Genomic DNA, 26426 nt, shown 5'->3' on the forward strand with positions numbered 1-26426 from the left:
GAATTCCAAAAATATTATAATGTGCAGCTATGCTTCTACGTATTGATTTTAAGCTTCATTTCTTTTCTCATTTTATCAGTTTATGAAAAAGCTCGTAAGACTCCCTAATTTCACTTTGAAAAAATAGTCTCACCTTTTTCGAAAGTTTGTCATTTCCCAAAGAACGAACATTAAAAATATTCGTAATGATGTCAATCGAAACGTTTAATAAAACTGATGAAATAAGGGTAGAAATGCTTTTATTTTGAATAAATATTAAATATTTATATAATGTAAATAAAAATGAAATATATTTTAAATATACATTTGCCAAGCTTGAATGAACCAAAAATATTCAACGGAATAAGTCAGTCAATCAAGTACCCTTGAACATTAATTAGTTGCATTAATTTTAATAAAAATTTCGTTGAATATCTTCGCTGAAAAATCGACTACAATTTCACCTTAAACTCACATTAAAATAGACAACTTATACATGTATGTGAATACGTGACATAACGGAAACACGCCGCGCTTCGTTCAAGCAAAATTTCTAGTGAGTTTGTTTTATCACAATCGTGTACCAACGTCGTGCTTCCTTCAGTAAATTCACTTATTGTTAGTCTGAAAATTAATGACATACAGAATATGACATATTGAAGGTGGAGATTATTTTATCAACTGGATTCGCAGATCAGAACTAAGTGCTTTGTGCTATAACTAAATTACCCATTTTCCATTTCGTACGAATTTTCCATGAAAATTTTAAATTTGGATTTTTTTTCATATTTTCACCTTAATACTGCTATACGAAAACTTTCCGTTGGTTAGAATACGACACGTTCAATTTTGAGGTTGTTTTATCAGCTGGAATGGTTCATCATGGATAAACGCAACTTACAATAAATTACGAACTATGACAGGTTCCGAACGAAAGTGTCATAAATAATGTTTGATGATACGCCGTCATCTCCGATTTCGGTTATACTTTCAGACTAATACGTCAAATAATGTTTCCGATAAAAAATCGATGTCAGGTGCGAGAAGACCAATAAGAGCCAAAATAAAAGCGCTAAATTCAGCTTTCACAAGTGATCGAGTCCCGATGAATAGATTAGTAGGTCGAGATACATGATGCTCCGTGAAGTAAACACTCGACGAAAACAGGGAGCAGAGAAAATAGTTACACCAGGTGCAAACACATGTTCAATTTTTAAAGAATGACAACAGGAAGAGATCATTTGGACGCGGTGAAACCTTCTCACGGTGTATGTCAATTATGATGTAACAATGGGAATAACATTCGAGTAAAATTCTAAAATATTTAAAAACTTATAGCACAGCATTTAATTTCAACTTATAATTGAAAATGGCTTCAAAGTTATCGTTCCGCAATTGCATTCATAGCGAAATGGACTAATACCACTGCGTAAATCAAAGACGTACCAGAAGAAAATGTAATTTATTGAATACTTATTCATTATAATCAATTACACACGTAATACGACATTTCTATGTAATAAACTAATATGTTTTTATTGACTAAAACATCTAGTCATAGGCACCTGAAACATTAAAACGTAAGCCTTAGCTAGATCAACTGTGATTGACGCTCATATAAACGGAAAAAAGATTTGTGAACCGGATGCGTCCAAGTACAAACCTCACAATAAACATGATTTTGATGCATTTATTTAGATATATTAGATAATTATTCATATTCTGAATTTGACAGTTCTGTTCAATCGACATCCACACCTTGATCAGACTAGTTGAACAAGATAAAATCGCCACATCTCGGGAATCCTGGAGGTGGAGGCAACATATCGCCCTCAACCCAGAATACCATTGCCATACCAGTAGAGAGGTGCCATTCGAAGTGACAATGGAACAGCCACCGCCCCGGATTATCAGCTCGAAAACGGATAGTCACGAATCCTTCGCTGGGTATATTGACGGTGTCCTTGAATGGTGGAACAGAGGATGTCTGGTTCCACGAATTCTCGCCGTCGTCTACGTAGTTCCGACCCATGCGCATCACGTAGAAGGAGTAGCCGTGCAAATGGAACGGATGGCTAACTTTCGGCTCTAAAAGGTAACATCATCAAGGCGTACGGTTAGGAATGAAGTCGACCGATGATGACAGAGCCAGACTCGGTAGTCACTTGCTCTTTGAAAAATGAAGCTCACCGCCGGATTGGTCGATCAAAGTCAGCTCCACGATGTCGTTTTCTTGCAAAATGACGACGTTGGGACACTGGCAGTAAGAAGCGGCCGTACTGCTACTAACATTTTGGCACGTGGCTGGTAAATCGGTAGTGTTGCAGAATGCGTCATCGGGTTTATCCTTGAATGTGATTGGACTCGAAGGAAACGTGAAAGTTAAATTGCTCATTATGCTCGCTCGAATACGGCTGTCGTATAGGTCTAGACAAATTCGAGTTTTTTAGTTGTTATGCGGTAATAATGGATTGAAAAATAAGTTTGCAGTTCTCACTTTCATATTTTTCGTAACTTCCCTTTCGGTGAAAATCGTCAATGTCAAAATAGTGAAAACCAACTGGAACAACGAGTCGGACATCTGGTTCTGCCGTCCAAATACTTGAGTTCCCTGCCTCTGTATCGTTCCCAATTGATCTCAGATCGGTGATGCAGAGATAGTCCGAGCTCTCACCACACGTCGTATTCGGATAATTCAAGACCGTCGTGATGTTCAGAGGGTCGTCTGGTGTTGGTCGAGTTATGTTTGGAATAATCCCTGTAGTTTGAAAAAGTCATTGGTTAAGTAAAGGGCACTGTAAAACGGTATTGATACTGAAACACGGTAATTTCTTACGAATAAGGAAGATTTCATAGGAAAGACAAGTTTGCAAGTACGAATAAAGTACTCGGAAATTGGCTGAATGTTGTATTATAAAGCAGGTAGAGACCTAATTCTGTGTTATTTGTGCCATAGGATAGAATGGCGTACTGAATGATGCCAAAATCCTTGCATCTTCCCAAGCCAGTAATGTATATCCAGAATCCATCCTCATCAAGCGAAGTGTTACTCGTGTTGATCACGAAATCGTATCTTTCACCAGGGTAACAGACGATGGTATCAACAGTGATCAGCACGATAGGCGTCCCGTCAGTGGCGATCAGAGTCAAATTATGATTCTGAATTTGAATTTGGTACCCACACACATGGCTGACTGAGTTAATAATCCGGAATCTACCAGAAGGCCGAGTATCAAATATGGTCGTCAAGAACAATGTTGGATTATAAAACGATGTGCCACAAACCTGTAGCTCGAATTCCTTGATACGTGAAAAGTTGCCAGAGGAAATGACGAGTTGACAGAATCTGCGTTCGTAGTTGCATTGAGGTACCATCCAAAACCGTTAACCAACACAGTAGTTGGTTCAATTCCTGGTTCTCTGCTGGGTAGACCGGGGTAAAACATTTCTGCGGTTTCGTGCATCCAATCGGAAAGTACAATCGTATGCTCGGGCAGGTCAAAGTCGTAGATATCATTGGACCAGGGTTCGTCAACACGCGGTTCGCGAATAACTAACGCGCCGTAATGCCCGTGAGTTCTGTGCAGTCCAGAATGAGAGTGCCAGAAATACGTGCCAGCTACCTGCGGAGACAAAAATTCAGGACTCTATTTAAAATCCACGCGAAGGACAAAAAGACGTTCGAAAACTTGCACTGACTTCAGCTGGAAATACGTAGCTAAAAGTCGATTCTCCGATCGGACACTGGGTTACGTAAGGAACTCCGTCCATCCACGGATTCCTCGTCATCGGAAGTCCATGCCAGTGGATTGAAGCTCCCGTACCCGCCATTTGGTTTTTTACATTGACTACGATTAGGTCATTTTTGCAGACGTTAATCGGGGGTCCGGGAAGCTGCCGGTTGACGGACATCATTCCTCGCTGAACTCCATCGGCTGGGATGCACTGCGGCAGATAACAGTCCTCCAAGACACCGTCGCTACAATTTCTGCAGGCGCTGCATTGAGAGGACCGATTAAAACGAGCGAGCAAAAGTTGACGTACTAATTACAAGAAAGAAGGAACTTTCGATCGTATCACGGCTACTCACGTTCCCATCGCCGCATAGAACTCTAGAACAAAAGTGTATAGACAGACTCGTGGCAATTGCCCGACAGTGCATGTGCGAAGACAATCTGTTTCCGTGAGATTTCCAACACCGAGCTCAGTCAGTTCACTCCATGGTGACGTACGATCGTAGTCGTCCGGTAATTCTGCGGGTTTTTACAAAAACTTTGTCATATCTACGGTTTCATTTGACGGCTTTATTTAAAAGTCAATCGTATCGTGATAAAATTATGGTCTTGAGTAACAAACGGGCAACTATTTTTTGAATTTCTCAATTCTTTCTCTCACCAATAATTGTTCCAAAAATTGGTGAGCCACGGATTATCAAAGCAGCGAACAGAAGTAAATTCTGGCTGTAGGAACACATTTTGCATTTCTCAACTCAGTCTTAGAGAATAACCGGACGCAGCGGCACACGGGTACAGATAACCCAGCTTATCTATCGCGGAAAAGAATAAAATGTTGCAAATAGTATCGTATTTGATGGTCATAAAATATGAACAGCGCTTAAGGGGGTCCTCTAGTTTCTCGGCTGTTTTTTTATGGCTTTTTCAACAATTTTTTACGGGCAAAGCATCGAAATAATCAATCTCATTGTTTTTGCATAATCTTTATCAACATTTAAATGAGCTTTACAAATTTTTTAAAGTCAAAATATATAATAGAATAGCAGCTATAGTGGCCGACAGGAAGACATCAAGTAGAAGAGGTGCTTGACGGTAACCAAGATTGCGGCTGTTCTGCTTATCTGAAATCAAAAAACCAAACGGCATTTTAATCTTTATATTCAAGACTAGCGATTGAACTAGAGTGAATTTTAAATTACAAAAATTGACATTTTTATACACTTTTGAAAATTACATTCTATTTTTTACTCATTTTTTCTTAAGTTTTTCGCTCGTACGAAAAAAACTATCGAAGCAATCATGATAATTCTAGTTCAATCGCTGGCTTATAACATATTAAAGATGCTGTATAAATTTGAACAAGATCGGTGCAATAGTTTCTGAAATATCGTGGTTACCGTTTCGAAAAATGGTGTTTCGAGAAAAACGCGTTTGAAAGTTCGCGCATGTGATTTATACTAAAAATTCCATCTCACCGTCAATCTGCTATGCCTGGACCATACAATAGGCCTTCCTCTTCTTCTTCGAAGTCACGCAGAGCTGCTCTGTCTTCTCTTTTCGCGATTCGGGCCTGTTTTACAACATCGCTCGTGCGCCTTTCTGAACGGTCGATCCGAGAGCTATCACGCTGTTGAACATATCCTTTAACTTGTGGGCCGATTTTCACTCCCATGGTTTCCAAGGTCTTCAGGATAGCTTCGAATCCTTCGTTGAAGATTATGACAGCGAGAAACGTGGCGATTTCAACCACTTTTGGCCCAGAATGGAGGTGCTTCGGAGCAAAAGTCCAGATTTTTGGGCATGAATCTATTTCTTTTCTTTCTCACACTTGAACGCCATAGAAATTTTAAAGCCCAATCCTCGTATATCACGTTGATGGAAAGTCACCGTACTTTTGCACTCTTTACAAATAACAGCCGAAGAAATGGTTGAAAATACACTCACAAAATTCAAAATACAATACAAAACAGTCTGTTCAACGCTCACTTCAAAATTTTTATTTTGACGAAGTTTCGTCGCTGACGCCGATGTAAACGACTCGTCTTGTTCAAAAGTGTGTCGGTTGCCTGCGAATTTTCGCTTTTTAGGTCGATCGTAACGAGCCGGGGCGTCTCTACTTCCTTTCTTGAACATTTTGAAAATTATTTTCAAAAAATCAGCTACGTGCGACTCGCAAGAGAAAATATAGTACGCTTCGCAACTGCCACAGCAAAACTGAACTAAAACTTCACGGCGTCTTAGTCAATATTCGAAAGCGTCTGTCAATGGTCTCGGCTCCCCTTTACTCGGGCCTAATTCACAAAAGGTTCAGGTAGCAGTTAGATTTAGGGATATCAATACAATGGTCAGCGCCGCTCGGCTTTCGGAGCAGCCCGGCGCGCGCTCCTGCTCCGTTCCAGGGCTGTAACTTGTGAACCACTTCGAATATCGAAAAATCCTTTGGCACACATTTTCTACACATGTTGTAGATGTGATTTATGAAAAAAAAAAAAATCGATTTTTTCGACCCGAGAAACTAGAGGACCCCCTTAAATGCGGCTATTAAAACAGTTTTATAATGGTAGCACTGTTGCAGTCCAATATACTTATACAAAGTTATACATAGAATTATCACTACAACAGGATTTATTTTTTTTTCAATTCAAAACTGTTCAGAGCTCTGATGAGTAACATATCGAGAAAGAGAATTGAGCTGCTGATTTTTTAATCAGCGTAAAATCTTATTGAGAAGTAATGATCTAATGTGGTTGGCAACTACACGTATAACGTGCGCATATTTCATACTTTATTTTCATTAATCTTTCGCCATCATGACACATGTAAATCAAATAATATTTGACAGCAATATTTTGAAATCTCAACTCTTACGCTGCTCACCTCCTGTGTTGGACACTGGTGCGACACCGGGGTCGCTGGAAACAACTTATCAAAAATCATAGTATAGAAACGAAAATACCGTTTCAAGCAACTTTAAAAAAATTTTGGGCTACTCTTTAGCTATAATATTTTAAGGCAAATTAGTTACCTTTAGCAAAATGAGATTTTGAGTATGAAAAGAAATTTCCTAGAACCACAAAATACCGGGAAATGGATCATTCTACTCAAGTATCATGACTCCTTGAATTTACAATATTTTGAGCTGAAAATCGACTGAGTAACTCGAAAGACACAGATACTTAAGAAAAAAGATAACAAGGTACTGCGTGGTGAAAAAAGGTATTGATTTGAGTGTGTTAAGCTGAATTTTTGGAAAAAGGATTAATTACTCTATTAAATATTAATTCCGTTTGATAAACAGAAATTCGATGTATTTATTCAGCCATATTGAATAATTATATACATTCTGAACATGGTAGGTCGATTCCATCGGCCCTCAATATCCTCATCTCGATCAAACTAGGTCAACGAGCTAAAGTCGCCACATCTCGGGAATCCTGGAGGTGGAGGCAACATATCGCCCTCAACCCAGAATACCATTGCCATACCAGTAGAGAGGTGCCATTCGAAGTGACAATGGAACAGCCACCGCCCCGGATTATCAGCTCGAAAACGGATAGTCACGAATCCTTCGCTGGGTACACTGATGGTGTCCTTGAGTGGTGGATCACAGGATGTCTGGTTCAAAGAATTCGCGTCCTCTTTTGTATAGTTTCGACCCATATGCGTCACGTAGAAGGAGTAGCCGTGCAAATGGAACGGATGGCTAACTGTCGGCTCTAAAAGGTAACATCATCAAGGCGTACGATTGAGGGCAAATTCTAAAAAAGATAAGAAAGCCAGACGACTCGCTAGTCGCTTGATCTTTGGAACCTCAAGCTCACCCCCACTTTTGTCCACCAATGTCAGCTCGATGATGTCGTTTTCTTGCAAAACGACGACGTTGGTACACTGGCAGTAAGAACCGACTGTAGTGTTATTAATGTTTAGGCACCTGGCTGGTAAGTTGTTAGTGTTGCAGAATGTGTTATCGGGCTTCTCTTTGAATGTGATAGGGCTTGAAGGAAACGTGAAAGTTATATTGCCTGTCGTGGCCGCTCGAATAATAGTGTCCTGGAGGTCTGGATAAATTTGAGGTTTTTAATTTTTGTGCAGTAATCACGGATCGAAAAATTAGGTTTTGATTCTCACTCTCATATTTTTGGTAAGTTCCCTGTAGATGAAAATCGTTGACGTCAAATACATGGAAACCGAATGGAATAACGAGTCGGGCATCTGGTTCCGCCGTCCAAACACTTGAGTTTCCTGCCTCTGTATCGTTTCCAATTGATCTCAGATCGGTGATGCAGAGATAGTCCGAGCTCTCGCCGCACGTCGTATTTGGATAATTTAAGACTTTCGTAAAGTTCAGAGGGTCACTTAGTGTTGGTCGAGTTCTGTTTGGAATGATCCCTGTGATGTGAAAGTCATTAGTCGAGCAAAAATCATTATAATGCTGTACTATCGCTAAAAACTAACAATTTTCTACATTGCAGAGAAGCAAGATTTCATATGAAAGACAAACTTGCAAATACAGGTGGCATACTACCGAAATCAACTAAATGTTATAATATGAAGCAGGTAGGGACCTAAATCTGTGCTGTTTGTGCCATAGGATAGAACGGCGTTCTGATATAATCCGAGATTCGCGCATAATCCCAAGCCATTGACGAACATCCAATATGCGTCCTCATCAAGAGACGTGTTATTCGTGTTGATCACAAAATCGTATCTTTCACCAGGATAGCAGACAAAGGCATCGACACCGACCGCCACGATCGTTATTCCGTCAGCGGCGATGAGAGTCAGAGTGTGATTCTGAATTTGAAACAGGAACCCACAAACATGGCTGGCTGAGTTGATGATCCGGAACCTAATGGAAGGCCGAGTATCGAGAGTTATTGAGAGCAAAGTTGGATGACAAAACGACGTGCCACAAACCTATAACTTGAATTTCTGGATACGTGAAAAGTTGCCAGAGGAAAAGACGAGTTGACGGAATCTTCACTCGCAGTTCCATTGAGGTACCATCCAAAACCGTTAATCAGTATAGCATCAGGTACAATTCCTGGTTCTCTGCTGGGTAGACCGGGGAAGAACATTTCCGCGGTTTCGTGCATCCAATCGGAAAGTACAATCGTGTGCTCGGGTAGGTCAAAGTCGTAGATATCATTGGAGTAGGGTTCGTCAACGCATGGTTCACGAATAACTAACGAACCGTAGTGCCCGTTGGCCCTGTGTAACCCAGAGTGAGAGTGCCAGAAATACGTGCCGACTGCCTGTAGCGACAAAATTCAGGACTCTTTTTAGAGTCCACGCGAAGGAGCAAAAGATGTTCGAAAATTTGCACTGACCTCGGCTGGAAATATGTATCGGAAACTCGATTCTCCGATCGGACACTGGGTTACGTAAGGAACTCCGTCCATCCACGGATCCCTCATCATCGGAAGTCCATGCCAGTGGATTGAAGCTCCCGTACCCGCCATTTGGTTTTTTACATTGACTACGATTAGGTCATTTTTGCAGACGTTAATCGGGGGTCCGGGAAGCTGCCGGTTGACGGACATCATTCCTCGCTGAACTCCATCGGCTGGGATGCACTGCGGCAGATAACAGTCCTCCAAGACACCGTCGCTACAATTTCTGCAGGCGCTGCATTGAGAGGAACGATTAAAACGAGCGAGCAAAAGTTGACGTACTAATTATAAGAAAGAAGGAACTTTCGATCGCATCACGGCTACTCACGTTCCCATCGCCGCATAGAACTCTAGAACAAAAGTGTATAGACAGACTCGTGGCAATTGCCCAACAGTGCATGTGCGAAGACAATCTGTTTCCGTGAGATTTCCAACACCGAGCTCAGTCAGTTCACTCCATGATGACGTCCAATCGTAGTCTTCCGGTAATTCTGCGGGTTTTTACAAAAACTTTGTCACATCTATGGTTTCATTTGACGACTTCGTTTAAAAGTCAATCTTATCGTGACGAAATTGTTATTTTGAGTAAAAAACGGGCAAATTTGTTTTAAATCTCTTACTTCTTTCACTCACCAATAATTGTTCCGAAAATCGGTAAGGCAGTGATTATCAAAGCTGCCAGCCAAAGCAAATACCGGCTTTGGGAACACATTTTGTAATGTTGAACTCACTCGTAGAAAATGACGGGACGTAGCGATACACGCGTACATATAACCAAGCTTATCTATTGAGCAAAAGAATAAAATTTTGCAGTTACTATTGTTCTTTGCAGTCAGCAAGTACGAACTGCTCTTGAATGCAGCTATTAACACAGTTTTATAGCGTTAACAGTATCGCATCAAAACTGCTCGAAACTGTGATTGGAGATATAAGGCGACGTTATTGCCCCGAAATTCAGTTGATCACTTGATAATCAGCATGCATAAGCATTAAAAGTATACAGACAATATAGTTCGCAATTGTGCACGTGACGTGTGCAAATTTCATTGCAAACCGATCAGAAGTGCTGTCCGTATCTATATTTACTAGTGATTACGATAAATTAACTGCAATATGTTTTTATTTGGTACACCTCGTGCTTATTGTCACGAACCATCCATTCGGAGACGGGTTTATGTACTTTTAACCGTGAAACATGTCATATCACTGGAACTGGAAATATTTTTTTATTGACGCTTGCACGAACATGCGACAAAGGATAAGAACTAGAATCTTTCGAAAAAGGCACAAATATGTTTAGTACCGCGTTGTCACGATGTTCGACTGCAGTTTTTATCACTGCATAATTCACGGTACGTTATTCACACGTTATGACGATAAAAATGTATAAAAACACATCATACGGATCACAAAATTGCAGACGATTTGCTTCCAACTATACACACAACGGTGAAAATATTCTAATAGCGCCGAGTTCCCGGGAATACAGCAACTAGGCGGCTTAGGACGAATTCTGTAAAAACAATGCTTTGTCGCAAATTTGCTCGTCCTTGTACGTTTCGATGCATATATTTATACATACACGTGTTAATCGTAAGTATTGATTATGAGAAATTGGGAGAATCAACGTAGAGTGGATTCCTCAAAATCTTGGCAACAACGCCAACAAACTATCGCAGATAAGCTAGATATAAACGCGATCATGCGGCATTGCCTGTTGCGGGAGAGCAAAGCGTTTTTCTTCATCTTGTTCGTTATTTTTATTACATTGGCACATTGGTAGCTTTTCGACTATCGTTGCGCTCTGTGCCGTTTCAAAGTATTCAGTTATGATCTGTCGATTTTGAGAGTCTAAAGTACGCCGCGATAAATATTGAAAAAATGTTTCAAAGAGGTAACTGGTATTTTGACAGAGTGTGTGAGAAACAAAAGGAAACTTGCATTAACAGGTATAATTTCATGAATACGAGGTACAAGAAGGTAATACTTTTCATAGATTGTGAATTATTTCGCAATTTCCGTTGAATTGAACGATAGAGTTGCCGTAGGCTCGGCACACGACTTCATCAACATCAGCCTAATTCAACGGATCAAAATCGCCGCATCTCGGAAAGCCTGGAGGTGGAGGTGGGATATTTCCCTCGACCCAGAAGGCCATTCCCATGCCAATAGCCATGTGCCATTCGAAATGACAATGCATCATCCAAATTCCAGGATTATCAGCTCTAAATCGGATGGTGACAAATCCTCCGGAGGGTACATTGACGGTGTCCTTTAGTGGCGAAGCAAAGTATGTATGGTTCAGAGAATTTTCGCCTTCGCTTTTGTAATTTTGGCCAACACGCATCACGTGGAAAGAGTAACCATGCAAATGGAACGGATGACTGACTGTAAGGTCTGAAATATAATCAACGAGGCTTGCGATTAGTGGTGAAATTGAACGGGGATCGACGCCCTGCTATTGCTAGAGAGAGCTAGACGACTCGATGGCCGTTTACTTTTTAGGAATTTGTACTCACCGCCATCTGCGTCGGCCAAAACCAGCTCGACTAAGTCGCCTTCTTTCAGAATAACGACGTTGGTACAATGACAGAGAGAATCTATCGTACCGTTACCAACCTTTTGGCACTGAGCTGGTAAATTGGTTGCGTTGCAGAATGTGTCGTCGGGTTTCTCCTTGAATATAATTGGACTCGGAGGAAACTTGAAAGTTATATTGCTCATCGAAGCCGCTCGAATTCTCATTAGGTCGATATCTGAATAAATTAAATTCGTGCGAGTGATCTTGGAGCACTGAAAATCAAAAAAATCATTTGCAATCCTCACTCTGATATTCTCTGTAAGTCCCGGCTTGGTGGAAGGCATCGAGGTTGAAGCTGGGGAAATTAAATGGAATAACGAGCCGGACATTTGGTTCTACCATCCCAACATTTGTATGATTCCCCACCTCTGAGTGCCTTCCAATCGACCTGAGATCAGTGATGCAGAAATACTTCGAACCTTCGCCACACATTGCATGAGGATAATTCAAGACGGTCGTGATTTTCAGAGGATTGTGTATAGTAGGCCGAGTTCGATTTGGATTTATGCCTGAAACTCGAACACTATCAGATGAGCAAATAAAGTACTATCAAACTGTACATCGAGTACTTTTATTACAGAAAGGAAGAATTCCGTTAAAATTGGCGAAATTACGAATCAATTTCTCTGCAAATATCGATTAAGTATATAATCGAAAGTAAGCATCATGTTATACTATAAAGCGGGCACCGACCTAAAGCTGTGCTATTTTTGCCGTAGTCGAGAACAGCATGCTGGTCGAAATTGTATCTCACGCAAAACCCTATGCTAGTGACGTGGATCCAGAATGCGTCCTTGTCAAGCGGAGCGTTACTCGTGTCGATCACAAAATCGTATCTTTCACCAGGGTAACCAACGAACGTATCGACGGTGATTGGCTCGATTGGATATCCGTCAGTGGCGATCAGAGTCATGTTATGATCCTCGATTTGAAATTGAAACTCGCAAGGATGACTGGCTGCGTTGATAACCCGAAACCTTCAAAGGAGCTGACTATTAGACACAGCAGTGTGAAACAAAGTTGGAGAATAGAACGTCCTGCCACAAACCTGTAGCTGGAATTCCTCGACACGTGAAAAGTCGCCAGAGGGAAGGTCAAGTTGACAAAATCTTTGCTCGTGGATGAGTTGTGATACCGCCCTAAACCGTTAATCAATATAGCATCCGGTAAAACTCCTGGGTCTCTGTTGGGTAGACCGGGGAAAAACATCTCCGCGGTTTCGTGCATCCAGTCGGAAAGTACAATCGTATGCTCTGGCAGGTCAAAGTCATAGGTACCATCGGACCAGGGTTCGTCAACAATCGGTTCGCGAATAACTAACGCGCCGTAAAGCCCGTTAACTCTCTGCAGTCCGGAGTGAGAGTGCCAGAAATATGTCCCAGCTACCTGTGAAAAGGTAAATTTAGAACACAATTTAGATTGCACACCGTCTCATTGATCGAAGAAAAATACAGGCAAATCCCTGCACTAACATCGGCTTGAAACGCGTATCTGAAACTCGATTCTCCGATCGGACACTGGGTTACGTAAGGAACTCCGTCCATCCACGGACTGTTCTTCTGCAGAATCCCGTGCCAATGGATTGTAGATCCTGTACCGGGCATTTGATTTTTCACGTTTACTACGATGAGGTCATTTTTGCAGACGTTAATCGGGGGTCCGGGAAGCTGCCGGTTGACGGACATCATTCCTCGCTGAACTCCATCGGCTGGGATGCACTGCGGCAGATAGCAGTCCTCCAAGACACCGTCGCTACAATTTCTGCAGGCGCTGCATTGAGAGGAACGATTAAAACGAGCGAGCAAAAGTTGACGTACTAATTATAAGAAAGAAGGAACTTTCGATCGTATCACGGCTACTCACGTTCCCATTGACGCGTAGTACTCTAAAACAAATGTGTAAAGACAGACTCGCGGTGCTTTCCCGACAACGCACGTACGAAGACAATCCGTTTCCGTGAGATTTCCAACTCCAAGCTTGGCTAACTCGTGCCACGGTGACGCCTGGTTGTAGTCGTCTGGTAATTCTGCGAGATTTCAAGGAAAAGTTGTCAAATCTACCCATATTATAGCGAGGGTTCTACCGAGAAATCAACTCTGTCCTAGTAAAATTGTTATCGTAAATAAGAAATGGACAAGCCTTGGTGAATTCTTGAATTCTATTTTTTACCAATTATAGTCCCAAGAGTTTCTGCGGCTATTGTTAAAGCTGCGAAGAGAAGCAACGCCTTGTAAGAGCGCATTTTCTATCGTCCCTCTATATCGTTGAGCCTAATCGGACAAGGTAAAACACGATGAATTATTTTTATACTGTAAAAGGGAAACTTTGGTAAGCAATGAGTAATCGGGTCGTTTAAATAAAAACACGACAATCGCGCGTACGAACTAACAACGAACAACAACTTGCCGAGGCTTATAAACCCTTACGAATCAGAGGTAAAAGCCCGAGTAAGCCAATAAATAATAGCAGATTTATTGAACAAATGCCAAGACGGAGGGAGAATTTTACCCGGTTCGTCGCGGTCAGTTGGAGGGTCAAGCAACCTACTCCGAACCTATCAGTTGAACCATGTGGGATTTCATGCTGCGATCTCGAGCTCGTGAAAAGGCATTTGTACGACATGGAAAAGGATAGACGCAATTAAAATAATTAAGTGGCAGGAGATCCTCTCGCGCTACACTTTAAATCATAGAAGCGCTCTAGGCGCGAACACACGCAATAAGTAGTATGTACTTCTTCGCAAAAGAGTTTACGAGGTTCCCTTTCAATTTTAATGCTGGTACTATGAAACTTTAGTCGCAGTGGCTTTGACGGGTGTCAGATAGAAACGGTGCACAAAATTGCTGCACAAAAACATCCTAGTATCGAGCGTGATTTGAAAAAAATCTTACACGGGATATTATTACAAATCACGTCATCCATTGCCAGACACTTTGTATGGTGAAAACCCCCCGCCCGACATCTTTGAAGTTTAGTAAATTATAATTGTACCTAAGTTACAGTATAAAATCGGAATTTTACACGTGCTACTTCCGAACTTGCTAATTCACGCTGCAGGCGTTTGTAAGAGTACCCAAGTCGGTCTTCGCTTTAGGGATTCTATCGAACGTTAGTCATGATATTATTTCTAAACTTATGCAGCTTCCGATCAAATCATATGAACCAATATTTTCCGATACGAGAAAACAGAGGACGTAGTCGCAATTTTAATACAATTTTATATTGCGTGAATACGTGAATGAATGAACGCTTTAGGTGTACCGCTTGCGCGCTTATATAATTTTAATAATTTATTCACGAGTCTCGTAAAATTTACGGATGTTAAATTGATTGTCAAAAAAAAAAAGTATCAGAAAGAATTTCGGATTTCAGATCTTTATAATTGTGCTCGATTATTTCACGGACTCCTAAACTCACCTGTTTTCCTCAGCATTTGCTTATACAATTTCATGAAATGAATTTTCCGCGAGAAGGTTGGTCAAACTTCAAGGTCTTTGCAAACAAGGCCAATAAATTTGTACTCCAGATAATATGTCTTCAAGTCACAATGTTTGGTCATGTCATTCGACTAACAGGCCAATTTTATCTCGCGTTTCGCGTCTGTAGTTGTGAACTCGACGTCGTTTGGCGTGAATCGCGGTGTTCATGTTGTGTATGAGAGGGGGTTTCGAATCGCGAAGGCTATATTGCCTCATCCGCGGACCAAAGTTCAAATCATCTGCTCCTGCTAACTGATGCACGAGTTAATATGTTAATCCGTCTAATCGCTGTTCCTCAAACTTATAGCTAACTATATTGCTTCGCATGCGGGGATGGCAGTCACCGATTCACATATATTTCACGCGATCTTATTGCACACTCGACACGGCGATCTTCCTACTATAGACGTTATTAGACGTGAGAACTTTAACAATTTTTTTACGCTGGATTTAATATAGCATCTGTAGGAGTCGATCATGCAGAATACATGCCCTATACGCAACACCGTTTCCAATATGCGGTTTGAAATAATATTATGTGCAATAATATCTTGGCTTGCAAAGCAATCGGAGGTGAATCGGAAGTAGGTGAAACTGATCTTTACCCTCAGAAGCAAGGCGAAGACAACCAAGGGCCGATATTTGATGGCATTTGTCAAATTGCGTACAACACACGATGAGGTTTGTTCATCGCACGAAATGGAATTTAGATGAGCGCAGAGAAAATTACCACAGAATGCAACACTCGTGACGTGTGTGTGACAATCTTTTATGCACAGAAATTGGAGAAATTAGATTTTCATTATGAGTTTTAATTATGACAAGTGTGTTCTAGCAACGCCGGAGGTTGTGTTTTCTTAAATGGTGACCGTGAAAAAAATACGATATCAACCAAGGACATTCCTGGTATGAGATAACACCCGAAACGAAGACGATCGGAACGTTATTTAATCAGTCGCTCTATGAATATTCTTTTTTTGGTATTCCAATGGAGAAGCAAAGATCTTTTCCTGCAAGATAAACATATCATTTGATTAAAATGAAACTATAAGTTGACCTTCATCTGTCGTTAACGGCTCCACAGATATGATAGCGACAATTTTTTTTGCGTCTTCGAACTCTGACAATGTAGTATGTCATTTTTCGTCAAATCTCGCCTTCTGTTAAAATATCGCCTCGAAGCAATTGAAAAAATCACACCGTATATTGACACAGATTTTAATGTGTGACACTGAATATCTAGTTCAGTTCTGAAATGGAGTGCATCAGCTTTTTGACGCACTATTTTATACCATACTCTGCGAACGGAACAAATACTGATAAATATTATTAATTGACTCCTCTAAATGAAAATGCTTTTGAATTAAATTTAGTGAATTTTTATTTATAACCAACCTGATACCTCGGATTAATTACAATGCTTCTTCGCCAAAATGGACTGACTGAAGTTTTGTTCTCGTCAACTGGCTTTATAAGCTCGATTGAATGACTACCCCACTCACTCTTCCAGCACTATCGAATCTTTGATCTGTTGCTCCTACTGATTTTAGACTGCGTGCAATCATTTGCTCTCGCAAAGTTACGTAAACGTCGCGTCTGAATGAATTGGTTTTAGAATTATACAAAATTGCCCAAAATTTTTGGAAGGAAATGCAAAGGAGTAGCCTTCATTTTCTGCAATTTTTGAAGCTCGAAAACTCTTTGTTGGAGAACCAATTTGCAGAACCCTTGTACCACTAATTCGACCCTCAGTAATCCGGGGTAGACATCTGAACGTTGCAGGACCGATAGCAGAGGAAATAGGAATGTAATACGGCAAAATTCTTCATTTTTCAACTGAAACTTTTCTTTCTTGCTTCTACCGATTCTACACTATACGCAATTGATTTCCCTCGCAAAACTGACTGTTTTGAGCATAAAATGTCTCGTTTCTGTGTCGATTTGTACGACCGTTTTGAAAGTAATCATATCTTCAGGAACGTAAAACAAACATCAAGAAGAGCAAGCGATCAGCAGCGGAGAAATTACGAGGGAAATTTCTTGTTTTTAGGCTCCAACTCTTTATCCCTTACTCGCAGTGTATTCCTACTGCGCGCAATAGTTTTCCGTCGCAAAATTACGTCGATATATAGTGCATAGAAAAATTGATTGTAGCGTTGTTGAAAAACGTTGAAAATTTAACCGAAAATTACAAGGGGTTAGCCTTCCTTTTTTGCGATTTTCAGAGCTCTCGAATTTTTTGTATCAGAATCGTTTTGTAGGGGTTTTTTCTACTGACTGAACCCTCAAGAATGCGAACAAGACATCTGAAGGCGAGTCCGACTAACAGAGGACGAATTGCAAAGGAAACCTTTCGTCTTCTGGCTGTAACTCTGAATCCGCTGTGCGCAGCGTATTCAATCTGCGCCCAATGAATTCTTCTCGCTGAATAACGTCAATATATGAAAGGTATGAATAAATCGGTTTCAGTATTTTGTTTTTTCAGAAAATTGATTCAAAAAAATAAACCGAACGGATTAACTAATCTTGCTTTTCATTTGCATTTCAAACGATCCTTTCGAGGCCATGTAGGACCCAAGTATGGCAAAATAAAATGATTGAAGCATCCTGTGACCAACGCCTAAGGAGAAGCGATAAAAATGCGGAGAAATTTATGTAGCTGTTATTCATTTTCTTCCAGTTTACGTGATATGGTAACAATATAGTATTATGTATCTCGTATCGTGCAGAGGTGCATTGCACCTGCACTCAGGCCGGAACTTAGAATGTGCTGATATACTTCAATACGACCTATTTCATACAATATTGTTGATATTCTAATAAACGCAATGTAAATAGTGGTATTTTCTCCTTATATAGTAGTCAGACTCCTTATGTAATGTTCATTCATTGTGCTAATTGTTTTTTTAACTGAAAATGAAATACTATTACAAATATTATACTAATTACATCAATGGGTATATTGCTGTAGTGATTATTGATATATTCTGATATTATTCGAATAAGGTAAGAGTATGACATGTTACAATTGAACCATTCAAAAATTTGGTAGAACAGTATGCACTGATACCTGTACATTTGTAACAATTAATAAACTGGAACTGGACATTTCGTGCTCTGAGTATGGGACTACTTATTTCTTCTACCTTTTTGCGAACCCAGTGCGATGTTTTGTAGCCGTGAATTCTGATCCTTTGCTCGCATCGTATTCGGACTGCGCCCGATCGATTTCTCTCGTAAAATTACGTCGGAATAGTGCCTGAAAGAATTGATTCCAGCACTTTTCAAAATCGCGAAAATTTTCGCCAAAAATACAAAGGGGTTAACCTTCCTTTTTTTTCTACTAAAAAATTTTTTGTCTCAGAATTGATTCGTATTACTCTTTTCCGACCAATTGGACCCCAAGGAACTCAGAAAACGCAGCGAAAAGAGCGTGGGATCAACAGGAGAGAAATTGAGAAGAAAAATACACCTGCTGAAAAATGTCGAAAATTCAGGTTTTCGTTTTTTGGCTGTAACTTTCGATGCGTTGATCGCAGCGTATTGGGACTGCGCTCAATCGATTTCTCTCGCAAAATTACGTCGGAATAGTGCCTGAAAGAATTGATTCCAGCACTTTTCAAAATCGCGAAAATTTTCGCCAAAAATACAAAGGGGTTAACCTTCCTTTTTTTTTTACCAAAAAATTTTTCGTCTCAGAATTGATTCGTATGACTCTTTTCCGACCAATTGGACCCCAAGGAACTCAGAAAACGCAGCGAAAAGCGCGTGGGATCAACAGGAGAGAAATTGAGAAGAAAAATACACCTGCTGAAAAATGTCGAAAATTCAGGTTTTCGTTTTTTGGCTGTAACTTTCGATGCGTTGATCGCAGCGTATTGGGACTGCGCTCAATCGATTTCTCTCGCAAAATTACGTCGGAATAGTGCCTGAAAGAATTGATTCCAGCACTTTTCAAAATCGCGAAAATTTTCGCCAAAAATACAAAGGGGTTAACCTTCCTTTTTTTTTTACCAAAAAATTTTTCGTCTCAGAATTGATTCGTATGACTCTTTTCCGACCAATTGGACCCCAAGGAACTCAGAAAACGCAGCGAAAAGCGCGTGGGATCAACAGGAGAGAAATTGAGAAGAAAAATACACCTGCTGAAAAATGTCGAAAATTCAGGTTTTCGTTTTTTGGCTGTAACTTTCGATGCGTTGATCGCAGCGTATTGGGACTGCGCCCAATCGATTTCTCTCGTAAAATTACGTCGGAATAGTGCCTGAAAGAATTGATTCCAGCGCTTTTCAAAATCGCGAAAATTTTCGCCAAAAATACAAAGGGGTTAACCTTCCTTTTTTTTTGACCAAAAAATTTTTCGTCTCAGAACTGATTCGTACGACGCTTTCCCGACCAATTGGACCCCAAGGAACTCAGAAAACGCAGCGAAAAGAGCGTGGGATCAACAGGAGAGAAGTTACGAAGGAAAAAGCACCTGCTGAAAAATGTCGAAAACACAGGTTCTCGTTTTTTGGCTGTAACTTTCGATGCGTTGATCGCAGCGTATTGGGACTGCGCCCAATCGATTTCTCTCGCAAAATTACGTCGGAATAGTGCCTGAAAGAATTGATTCCAGCGCTTTTCAAAATCGCGAAAATTTTCGCCAAAATGCAAAGGGGTTAACCTTCCTTTTTTTTTGACCAAAAAATTTTTCGTCTGAGAATTGATTCGTACGACTCTTTCCCGACCAATTGGACCCCAAGGAACTCAGAAAACGCAGCGAAAAGAGCGTGGGATCAACAGGAGAGAAATTGAGAAGAAAAATACACCTGCTGAAAAATGTCGAAAATTCAGGTTTTCGTTTTTTGGCTGTAACTTTCGATGCGTTGATCGCAGCGTATTGGGACTGCGCTCAATCGATTTCTCTCGCAAAATTACGTCGGAATAGTGCCTGAAAGAATTGATTCCAGCACTTTTCAAAATCGCGAAAATTTTCGCCAAAAATACAAAGGGGTTAACCTTCCTTTTTTTTTTACCAAAAAATTTTTCGTCTCAGAATTGATTCGTATGACTCTTTTCCGACCAATTGGACCCCAAGGAACTCAGAAAACGCAGCGAAAAGCGCGTGGGATCAACAGGAGAGAAATTGAGAAGAAAAATACACCTGCTGAAAAATGTCGAAAATTCAGGTTTTCGTTTTTTGGCTGTAACTTTCGATGCGTTGATCGCAGCGTATTGGGACTGCGCTCAATCGATTTCTCTCGCAAAATTACGTCGGAATAGTGCCTGAAAGAATTGATTCCAGCACTTTTCAAAATCGCGAAAATTTTCGCCAAAAATACAAAGGGGTTAACCTTCCTTTTTTTTTTACCAAAAAATTTTTCGTCTCAGAATTGATTCGTATGACTCTTTTCCGACCAATTGGACCCCAAGGAACTCAGAAAACGCAGCGAAAAGCGCGTGGGATCAACAGGAGAGAAATTGAGAAGAAAAATACACCTGCTGAAAAATGTCGAAAATTCAGGTTTTCGTTTTTTGGCTGTAACTTTCGATGCGTTGATCGCAGCGTATTGGGACTGCGCCCAATCGATTTCTCTCGTAAAATTACGTCGGAATAGTGCCTGAAAGAATTGATTCCAGCACTTTTCAAAATCGCGAAAATTTTCGCCAAAAATACAAAGGGGTTAACCTTCCTTTTTTTTTTACCAAAAAATTTTTCGTCTCAGAATTGATTCGTATGACTCTTTCCCGACCAATTGGACCCCAAGGAACTCAGAAAACGCAGCGAAAAGCGCGTGGGATCAACAGGAGAGAAATTGAGAAGAAAAATACACCTGCTGAAAAATGTCGAAAATTCAGGTTTTCGTTTTTTGGCTGTAACTTTCGATGCGTTGATCGCAGCGTATTGGGACTGCGCCCAATCGATTTCTCTCGTAAAATTACGTCGGAATAGTGCCTGAAAGAATTGATTCCAGCACTTTTCAAAATCGCGAAAATTTTCGCCAAAAATACAAAGGGGTTAACCTTCCTTTTTTTTCTACTAAAAAATTTTTTGTCTCAGAATTGATTCGTATTACTCTTTTCCGACCAATTGGACCCCAAGGAACTCAGAAAACGCAGCGAAAAGAGCGTGGGATCAACAGGAGAGAAATTGAGAAGAAAAATACACCTGCTGAAAAATGTCGAAAATTCAGGTTTTCGTTTTTCGGCTGTAACTTTCGATGCGTTGATCGCAGCGTATTGGGACTGCGCCCAATCGATTTCTCTCGCAAAATTACGTCGGAATAGTGCCTGAAAGAATTGATTCTAGCACTTTTCAAAATCGCGAAATTTTTCGCTCAAAAAGGAAAGGGGTTAGATCTACTTTTTTTTGGCAAATAAGCTTCATTCTCAGAACATTTTAATATGACGCTATTCAGATGAAATGGATTCCCACGAACGCAGAGCATGCTCCAAAAAGATCGTAGAAGCAACAGCAGCAAAGATACGAGGAAAACACCAGCAGCACAGAAATGACAAAATGAAGTCTTTCGTTCTTCGCCTGTAACTCTTGATCCGATTCTTGCAGTGTATTCGGACTGTGCTACCGATTACTTCCGAAATGTGACATTGATATAGTGCAATTGTCAATTCATGACAGCATTATTTCAAATCGTCGACATTCTGACGAAAAATCCAAACGGGTCAGGCTTACTCATTTCGCGAGTTCTCCAGCAAAATAGTATCCTAAAAAAGGCATTTTAAACTTCGTTGGACCAACAGCTGGCAAAATGCGAAATAAATATCGTATAATTCAATCATCTGTTTATTTCAGTACAGGTAACATACAGTAATAATACAATATGATACATATTGCATGGTAACCCGCAGAAGTGTATTGCGCTTGTACGCAAGCTGGAACTTTAACTATACTCTTAAGCTTGAGTAACATCTATTCTCTCCATAACTTTCGGAAAGAAATGAATACATTCACATAGTGCATAGTATGTATTCCGATGGAGGTACCGTAAGAAAGCACCCATGTTGAAGCGTCTACTTAAAACTAAGTTGTCACAAGTAATTACCTGAACTAATACTAATTTAAGGAGAAGTTCATTCGCACCAATATCATTCAGACTTTTATTTTTCCGAGCATAAATAAAACACCAACCTTATGCCAGTTCGATTGATTTCAAAACATCATTCCTCAACAATACTCATTCACTTCCACTGCTTTCCACTGGTTACACTTACTTCATTTTATATAATGATTCATAATCGATTCGTTTATCTTATATAATATTTTTTATATTCTGCTTCAAGAAATAAATACTGCACTTTTTCTTCCTTACAGAATAGTCAGATTTCTTATAAGATGTTCAATTTATTTTTTTCATTCTTTCTGTCTCTCCCTACAAATGTATTTGGCAACTTGAAAAGCTAATGCAAAACCACCTGAATTGACATTTGCCAATTTCAACTGTTACCCTTCGTCCAACATTTTATTCCTTTCTATTTCGGTGTTTGGATCTGATCCACAGATTTTAACAGTCAGATTACGTTGCAAATAATCTTTCAAAAATTACAGCGAAACTCAAGAAGCACAAGGAACTTCGAATTAAGGTTTACAAAGTGCAAATCTATTGGAACAAATTACAAAAAGGTATCTTATTCTAAAATTCATATGGTATATGTCAAATATTGATGGTTGGAATTAGACATTGCAGAGTTGCTTCCACTCGTCATACAATGACTTGATTAACATCAGCTCAACTCAACGGATCGAAATCGCCACAGGTCGGGAAGCCTGGGGGTGGAGCTGGAAGATCTCCTTCGACCCAGAAAGCCATTCCCATGCCAGTGGCCAGGTGCCACTCGAAATGACAGTGTATCAACCAAATTCCAGGATTATCGGCTCTAAATCGAACGGTAACGAATCCTCCGGAGGGTACACTGACCGTGTCCTTCATTGGAGGAGCATAAAAGCTGCCCTGATTCACGGGTGTTATCTCTTCACTTGTATAGTTTGAGCCCATGCGTACCACGTAGAAGCCGTAACCGTGCAAATGGAACGGATGATCGATTCCAGACTCTAAACGGCAATCAACAAGACTTAAGGTTAGTGATTAGTGTTGGCCAAAATCGATGCGTTATTGAAAGAGGTGTGCAAATTAGAATTGCGTTAGTTTTGAAATCCTGGAACTCACCGTCTGCTGCGTCAACCAAAGTCAGTTCGACGATGTCGTTTTGTCGCAAAACCACGACGTTGGTACACTGGCAATAAGTACCATCCGTGCTGTTTTCGTTCTTGAGGCATTCAGTTGGTAAATTGTCCGCGTTACAGAGTGTTTTATCAGGTCTCTGCTTAAAAATTATTGGGCTGGAAGGAAACGTGAAGGATATGTTGCTCATCATGCCCGCTCGAATGGAGGTTCCGTCGAGGTCTGGAAGAATTGAATGTGTCAAATCACGTTAAGGTACTCCGCAATTCGGAAATAAATGTCGGACAAACAATTTGCAGTATCTCACTCTCATATGCTAGATAATTTCCCTCTTGGTGAAAGGTGTCAACATCAAAATAATGGAAATTAAATGGGACGACCAGCTGAACGTCTGGTTTCGCCGTCAAGACTTTTTTGGTATCTTTGTCCTTCTCGTATCCGACCAGCCGTAGATCAGTGACGCAAAGATACTCCGGACTTTCGCCACATGTTGTGCTCGGATAATTTAAGACCCTCGTGAAGTTTAGAGGGTCGGTTACCGTTGGTCGAGTTACGGTTGGAATAATCCCTGTAATATGAAAACGTTGGATGAGCAAAGAGCACGGTCGTAGAGTATTCTTACTTGAGGGAATCAAATTTCTACACCCAAGCACGATCTCATCCGCGAAAGAAATTCGCAACTACTTATGAAGTACTAGGAAATCAGCTGAATGACATATCACGAAGCAAGTCAAGACCTAAATCTGTGCCATTTGTGCCGTAGGACAGGACGGCGTACTGATCGATTTCCATGTTCTCGCATGCTCCTAGGCCGGTGATATAAATCCAGAACGCATCGCTATCAAGCGAAACGTTATTCGTGTTGATCACAAAATCATATCTTTCACCAGGATAGCTGACAAAGGCATCGACGGTGATTGGCTTGATCGGGGATCCGTCAGTGGCGATGAGGGTTAAATTATGGTCCTGTATTTGGAATTGGAATCCACAGATTTGGCTTGCACCGTTGATAACCCGGAACCTATGACGATAACGATTATTGGACACAGTCGTTTAGAACAAAGTTTGAGGTTCGAACAACCGGCTGCAAACCTGTAACTTGAATTCCTGTTGACGTGAAAAGTTGCCAAAGGAAAGGACGAGTTGACAGAATCTTCGCTCGTAGTTCCATTGAGGTACCATCCAAAACCGTTAACCAATATGGTAGTTGGTGCAATTCCTGGCTCTCGGTTGGGCAGACCGGGGAAGAACATCTCCGCGGTTTCATGCATCCAATCGGCAAGAAATATCGTATGCACCGGTAGGTCAAACTCGTAGAGATCTTTCGGCCAGGGTTCCTCGGAACGTGGTTCACGGATAGTCAGCACACCGTATTGCCCGTTGGTTCTGTGCAGCCCAGTGTGAGAGTGGTAGAAGTACGTGCCAACGTCCTGTGAAGAATGAAATCGAGGACGCAGTTTAGAATTCACTCCGTCATGACCATGAGAAAAAAGACGGGTGAAGCATAATTGCACTGACATCGGCTGGGAATGCGTATCTAAAACTCGATCCTCCGATCGGACACTGAGTCAGATAGGGAACTCCGTCCATCCACTGACTGTGCCTGTGCAGAATCCCGTGCCAATGCATTGTCGATCCCGTACCGGACATTTTGTTCTCCACGTTGACTACGATTAGATCATTTTTACAGACGTTAATCGGAGGCCCGGGTATTTGGCGGTTGATGGCCATCACTCCTTTTTCAACACCATCGGCTGTGATGCACTGGGGTAGGTAACAGTCCTCCAGAACACCATCGGAACAATTCCCGCAGGCTCTGCAGTCGTACAAGAAATGACTCGTTCATTATCGCTATTGTCTTGAATCACAATTCTTCGGAGAAAAAATATAACTCCTTGATGGAAACAAGTGAACTCAAATTTGCGTACAGCAATCACGTGTCACTATTGTAAGGTTACTCACGTTCCCATTGCCGCGTAGTATTCTAGAACAAATGTGTAAAGGCAGACTCGCTGTGGTTCCCCTGCAATGCATGGTCGAAGACAATCCGTTTCCGTGAGATTTCCAATTCCGAGCTTAGCTAAGTCCTTCCATGGTGATGCCCGGTTGTAATGGGTAGGTAATTCTGTGAGTTTTCGAAAAAACCTTTGTTATATTCACGTATCTAATCACGGTTCTACTGGCAAGACAATAATGACTTGTTAATATTATTCCTTTGAGGATGAAATAGAAAACTTTATTTAGAAAAACTTGAATTCCTTCTCTCACCGACAATTGTTCCTAGAACCGGTGCGAAGATGGTTAAAGCTGCGAGTAAGAGCAAAGACGCCTTGCCGTACGAAGTCATCTTCTATCTCTGGACCTCGGTTCCAGAGAGCAACGTAAGTAAGACGCAGCAACACACTGAATAAGTGGCGTGCATTGTTAATATATACAGATATCAATGCTTATCTATACTTACTGCGAGTACACTGATGCTGATTATAAAATTATGGGCTTAATTTTAATCCCATTTTAAGCGCCAAAATCCTGGACCAGTATATCACTCCTCGAAGTCTGCAAAAGATCATATTATTTATACGACGCTTAACAACAGTGGGATTTCCCTTGTACGACAGGCATTCCGATCAGTAGATAACAAGTTTCACATCTGCGATTATACGCGGTGAGCTAAACCGCACTAAGTATCGCATACTCACCTGCAAGACGGCTCGTGCTAGCTAAGGATTTATCGCCCGGACGGTCTCGTGTACTCGTACCTGTCAATTTCGACATATCATACCACGAGGACAATATTGTATATTTCATATGAATTTTAAAGGACAAGAATACGGACTGCTTATTTTTTAGACAAGAAATTCTGCTAATACAATAATCTCAGTGGTTCCGGAATTGCAAAGCTGCAAATGTAGTGAACTCTTCTTCATTTTCATCGCAGACACTAACTCAGGTACCCTATGAAATTGCAGTTATACTTGATAAGAGTCAGCTCGATAAGGAAGGGTGTTGGAATACGAGAACACGTTGTAAAAAAATTAGAGTACTCCTACATAAAAACCAATTCCTAAACTTGGAAA

General features: G+C 40.8%; 4 protein-coding genes across 5 annotated transcripts; all 4 read right to left on the reverse strand.

Annotated features, from left to right (window-relative positions):
* Window positions 1–1422: 1422 nt before the first annotated feature.
* Window positions 1423–4497, reverse strand: LOC124177457 (laccase-2-like). Its single transcript, XM_046559834.1, has 8 exons — window positions 4375–4497; window positions 4070–4232; window positions 3679–3976; window positions 3265–3602; window positions 2910–3193; window positions 2477–2737; window positions 2170–2406; window positions 1423–2067 (listed from the first exon to the last, which is right to left on the reverse strand). Exons 1-8 carry the CDS (start codon window positions 4451–4453, stop codon window positions 1748–1750), a joined length of 1980 nt encoding a protein of 659 aa, XP_046415790.1. The 5' UTR covers window positions 4454–4497; the 3' UTR covers window positions 1423–1747.
* A 2486-nt stretch (window positions 4498–6983) lies between these two features.
* LOC124177451 (laccase-3-like) lies at window positions 6984–9843 on the reverse strand. 2 transcript variants are annotated; one of them, XM_046559816.1, is made up of 8 exons: window positions 9740–9843; window positions 9435–9597; window positions 9044–9341; window positions 8631–8968; window positions 8279–8562; window positions 7842–8102; window positions 7524–7771; window positions 6984–7418 (listed from the first exon to the last, which is right to left on the reverse strand). In XM_046559816.1, exons 1-8 carry the CDS (start codon window positions 9816–9818, stop codon window positions 7110–7112), a joined length of 1980 nt encoding a protein of 659 aa, XP_046415772.1. In that variant the 5' UTR covers window positions 9819–9843; the 3' UTR covers window positions 6984–7109. The 2 variants fall into 2 exon arrangements, 1 of the variants encoding a protein (XP_046415772.1); XR_006869613.1 differs by having other exon boundaries at window positions 7297–7418; window positions 7524–7707.
* Window positions 9844–11062: 1219 nt separating this feature from the next.
* LOC124177460 (laccase-2-like) lies at window positions 11063–16693 on the reverse strand. The gene is made up of 9 exons (XM_046559848.1): window positions 16562–16693; window positions 13857–13957; window positions 13551–13713; window positions 13160–13457; window positions 12736–13073; window positions 12381–12664; window positions 11933–12196; window positions 11626–11862; window positions 11063–11503 (listed from the first exon to the last, which is right to left on the reverse strand). Exons 2-9 carry the CDS (start codon window positions 13927–13929, stop codon window positions 11184–11186), a joined length of 1977 nt encoding a protein of 658 aa, XP_046415804.1. The 5' UTR covers window positions 13930–13957; window positions 16562–16693; the 3' UTR covers window positions 11063–11183.
* A 6052-nt stretch (window positions 16694–22745) lies between these two features.
* Window positions 22746–25755, reverse strand: LOC124177444 (laccase-2-like). The gene is made up of 8 exons (XM_046559803.1): window positions 25618–25755; window positions 25312–25474; window positions 24868–25165; window positions 24442–24779; window positions 24087–24370; window positions 23657–23917; window positions 23335–23571; window positions 22746–23219 (listed from the first exon to the last, which is right to left on the reverse strand). The coding sequence occupies exons 1-8, from the start codon at window positions 25694–25696 to the stop codon at window positions 22897–22899; spliced, it is 1983 nt and encodes a 660-aa protein (XP_046415759.1). The 5' UTR covers window positions 25697–25755; the 3' UTR covers window positions 22746–22896.
* Between the last annotated feature and the right edge of the window lie 671 nt (window positions 25756–26426).

Source organism: Neodiprion fabricii, chromosome 1, assembly GCF_021155785.1.
Source record: "Neodiprion fabricii isolate iyNeoFabr1 chromosome 1, iyNeoFabr1.1, whole genome shotgun sequence".
NCBI classification, from domain to species: domain Eukaryota; kingdom Metazoa; phylum Arthropoda; class Insecta; order Hymenoptera; family Diprionidae; genus Neodiprion; species Neodiprion fabricii.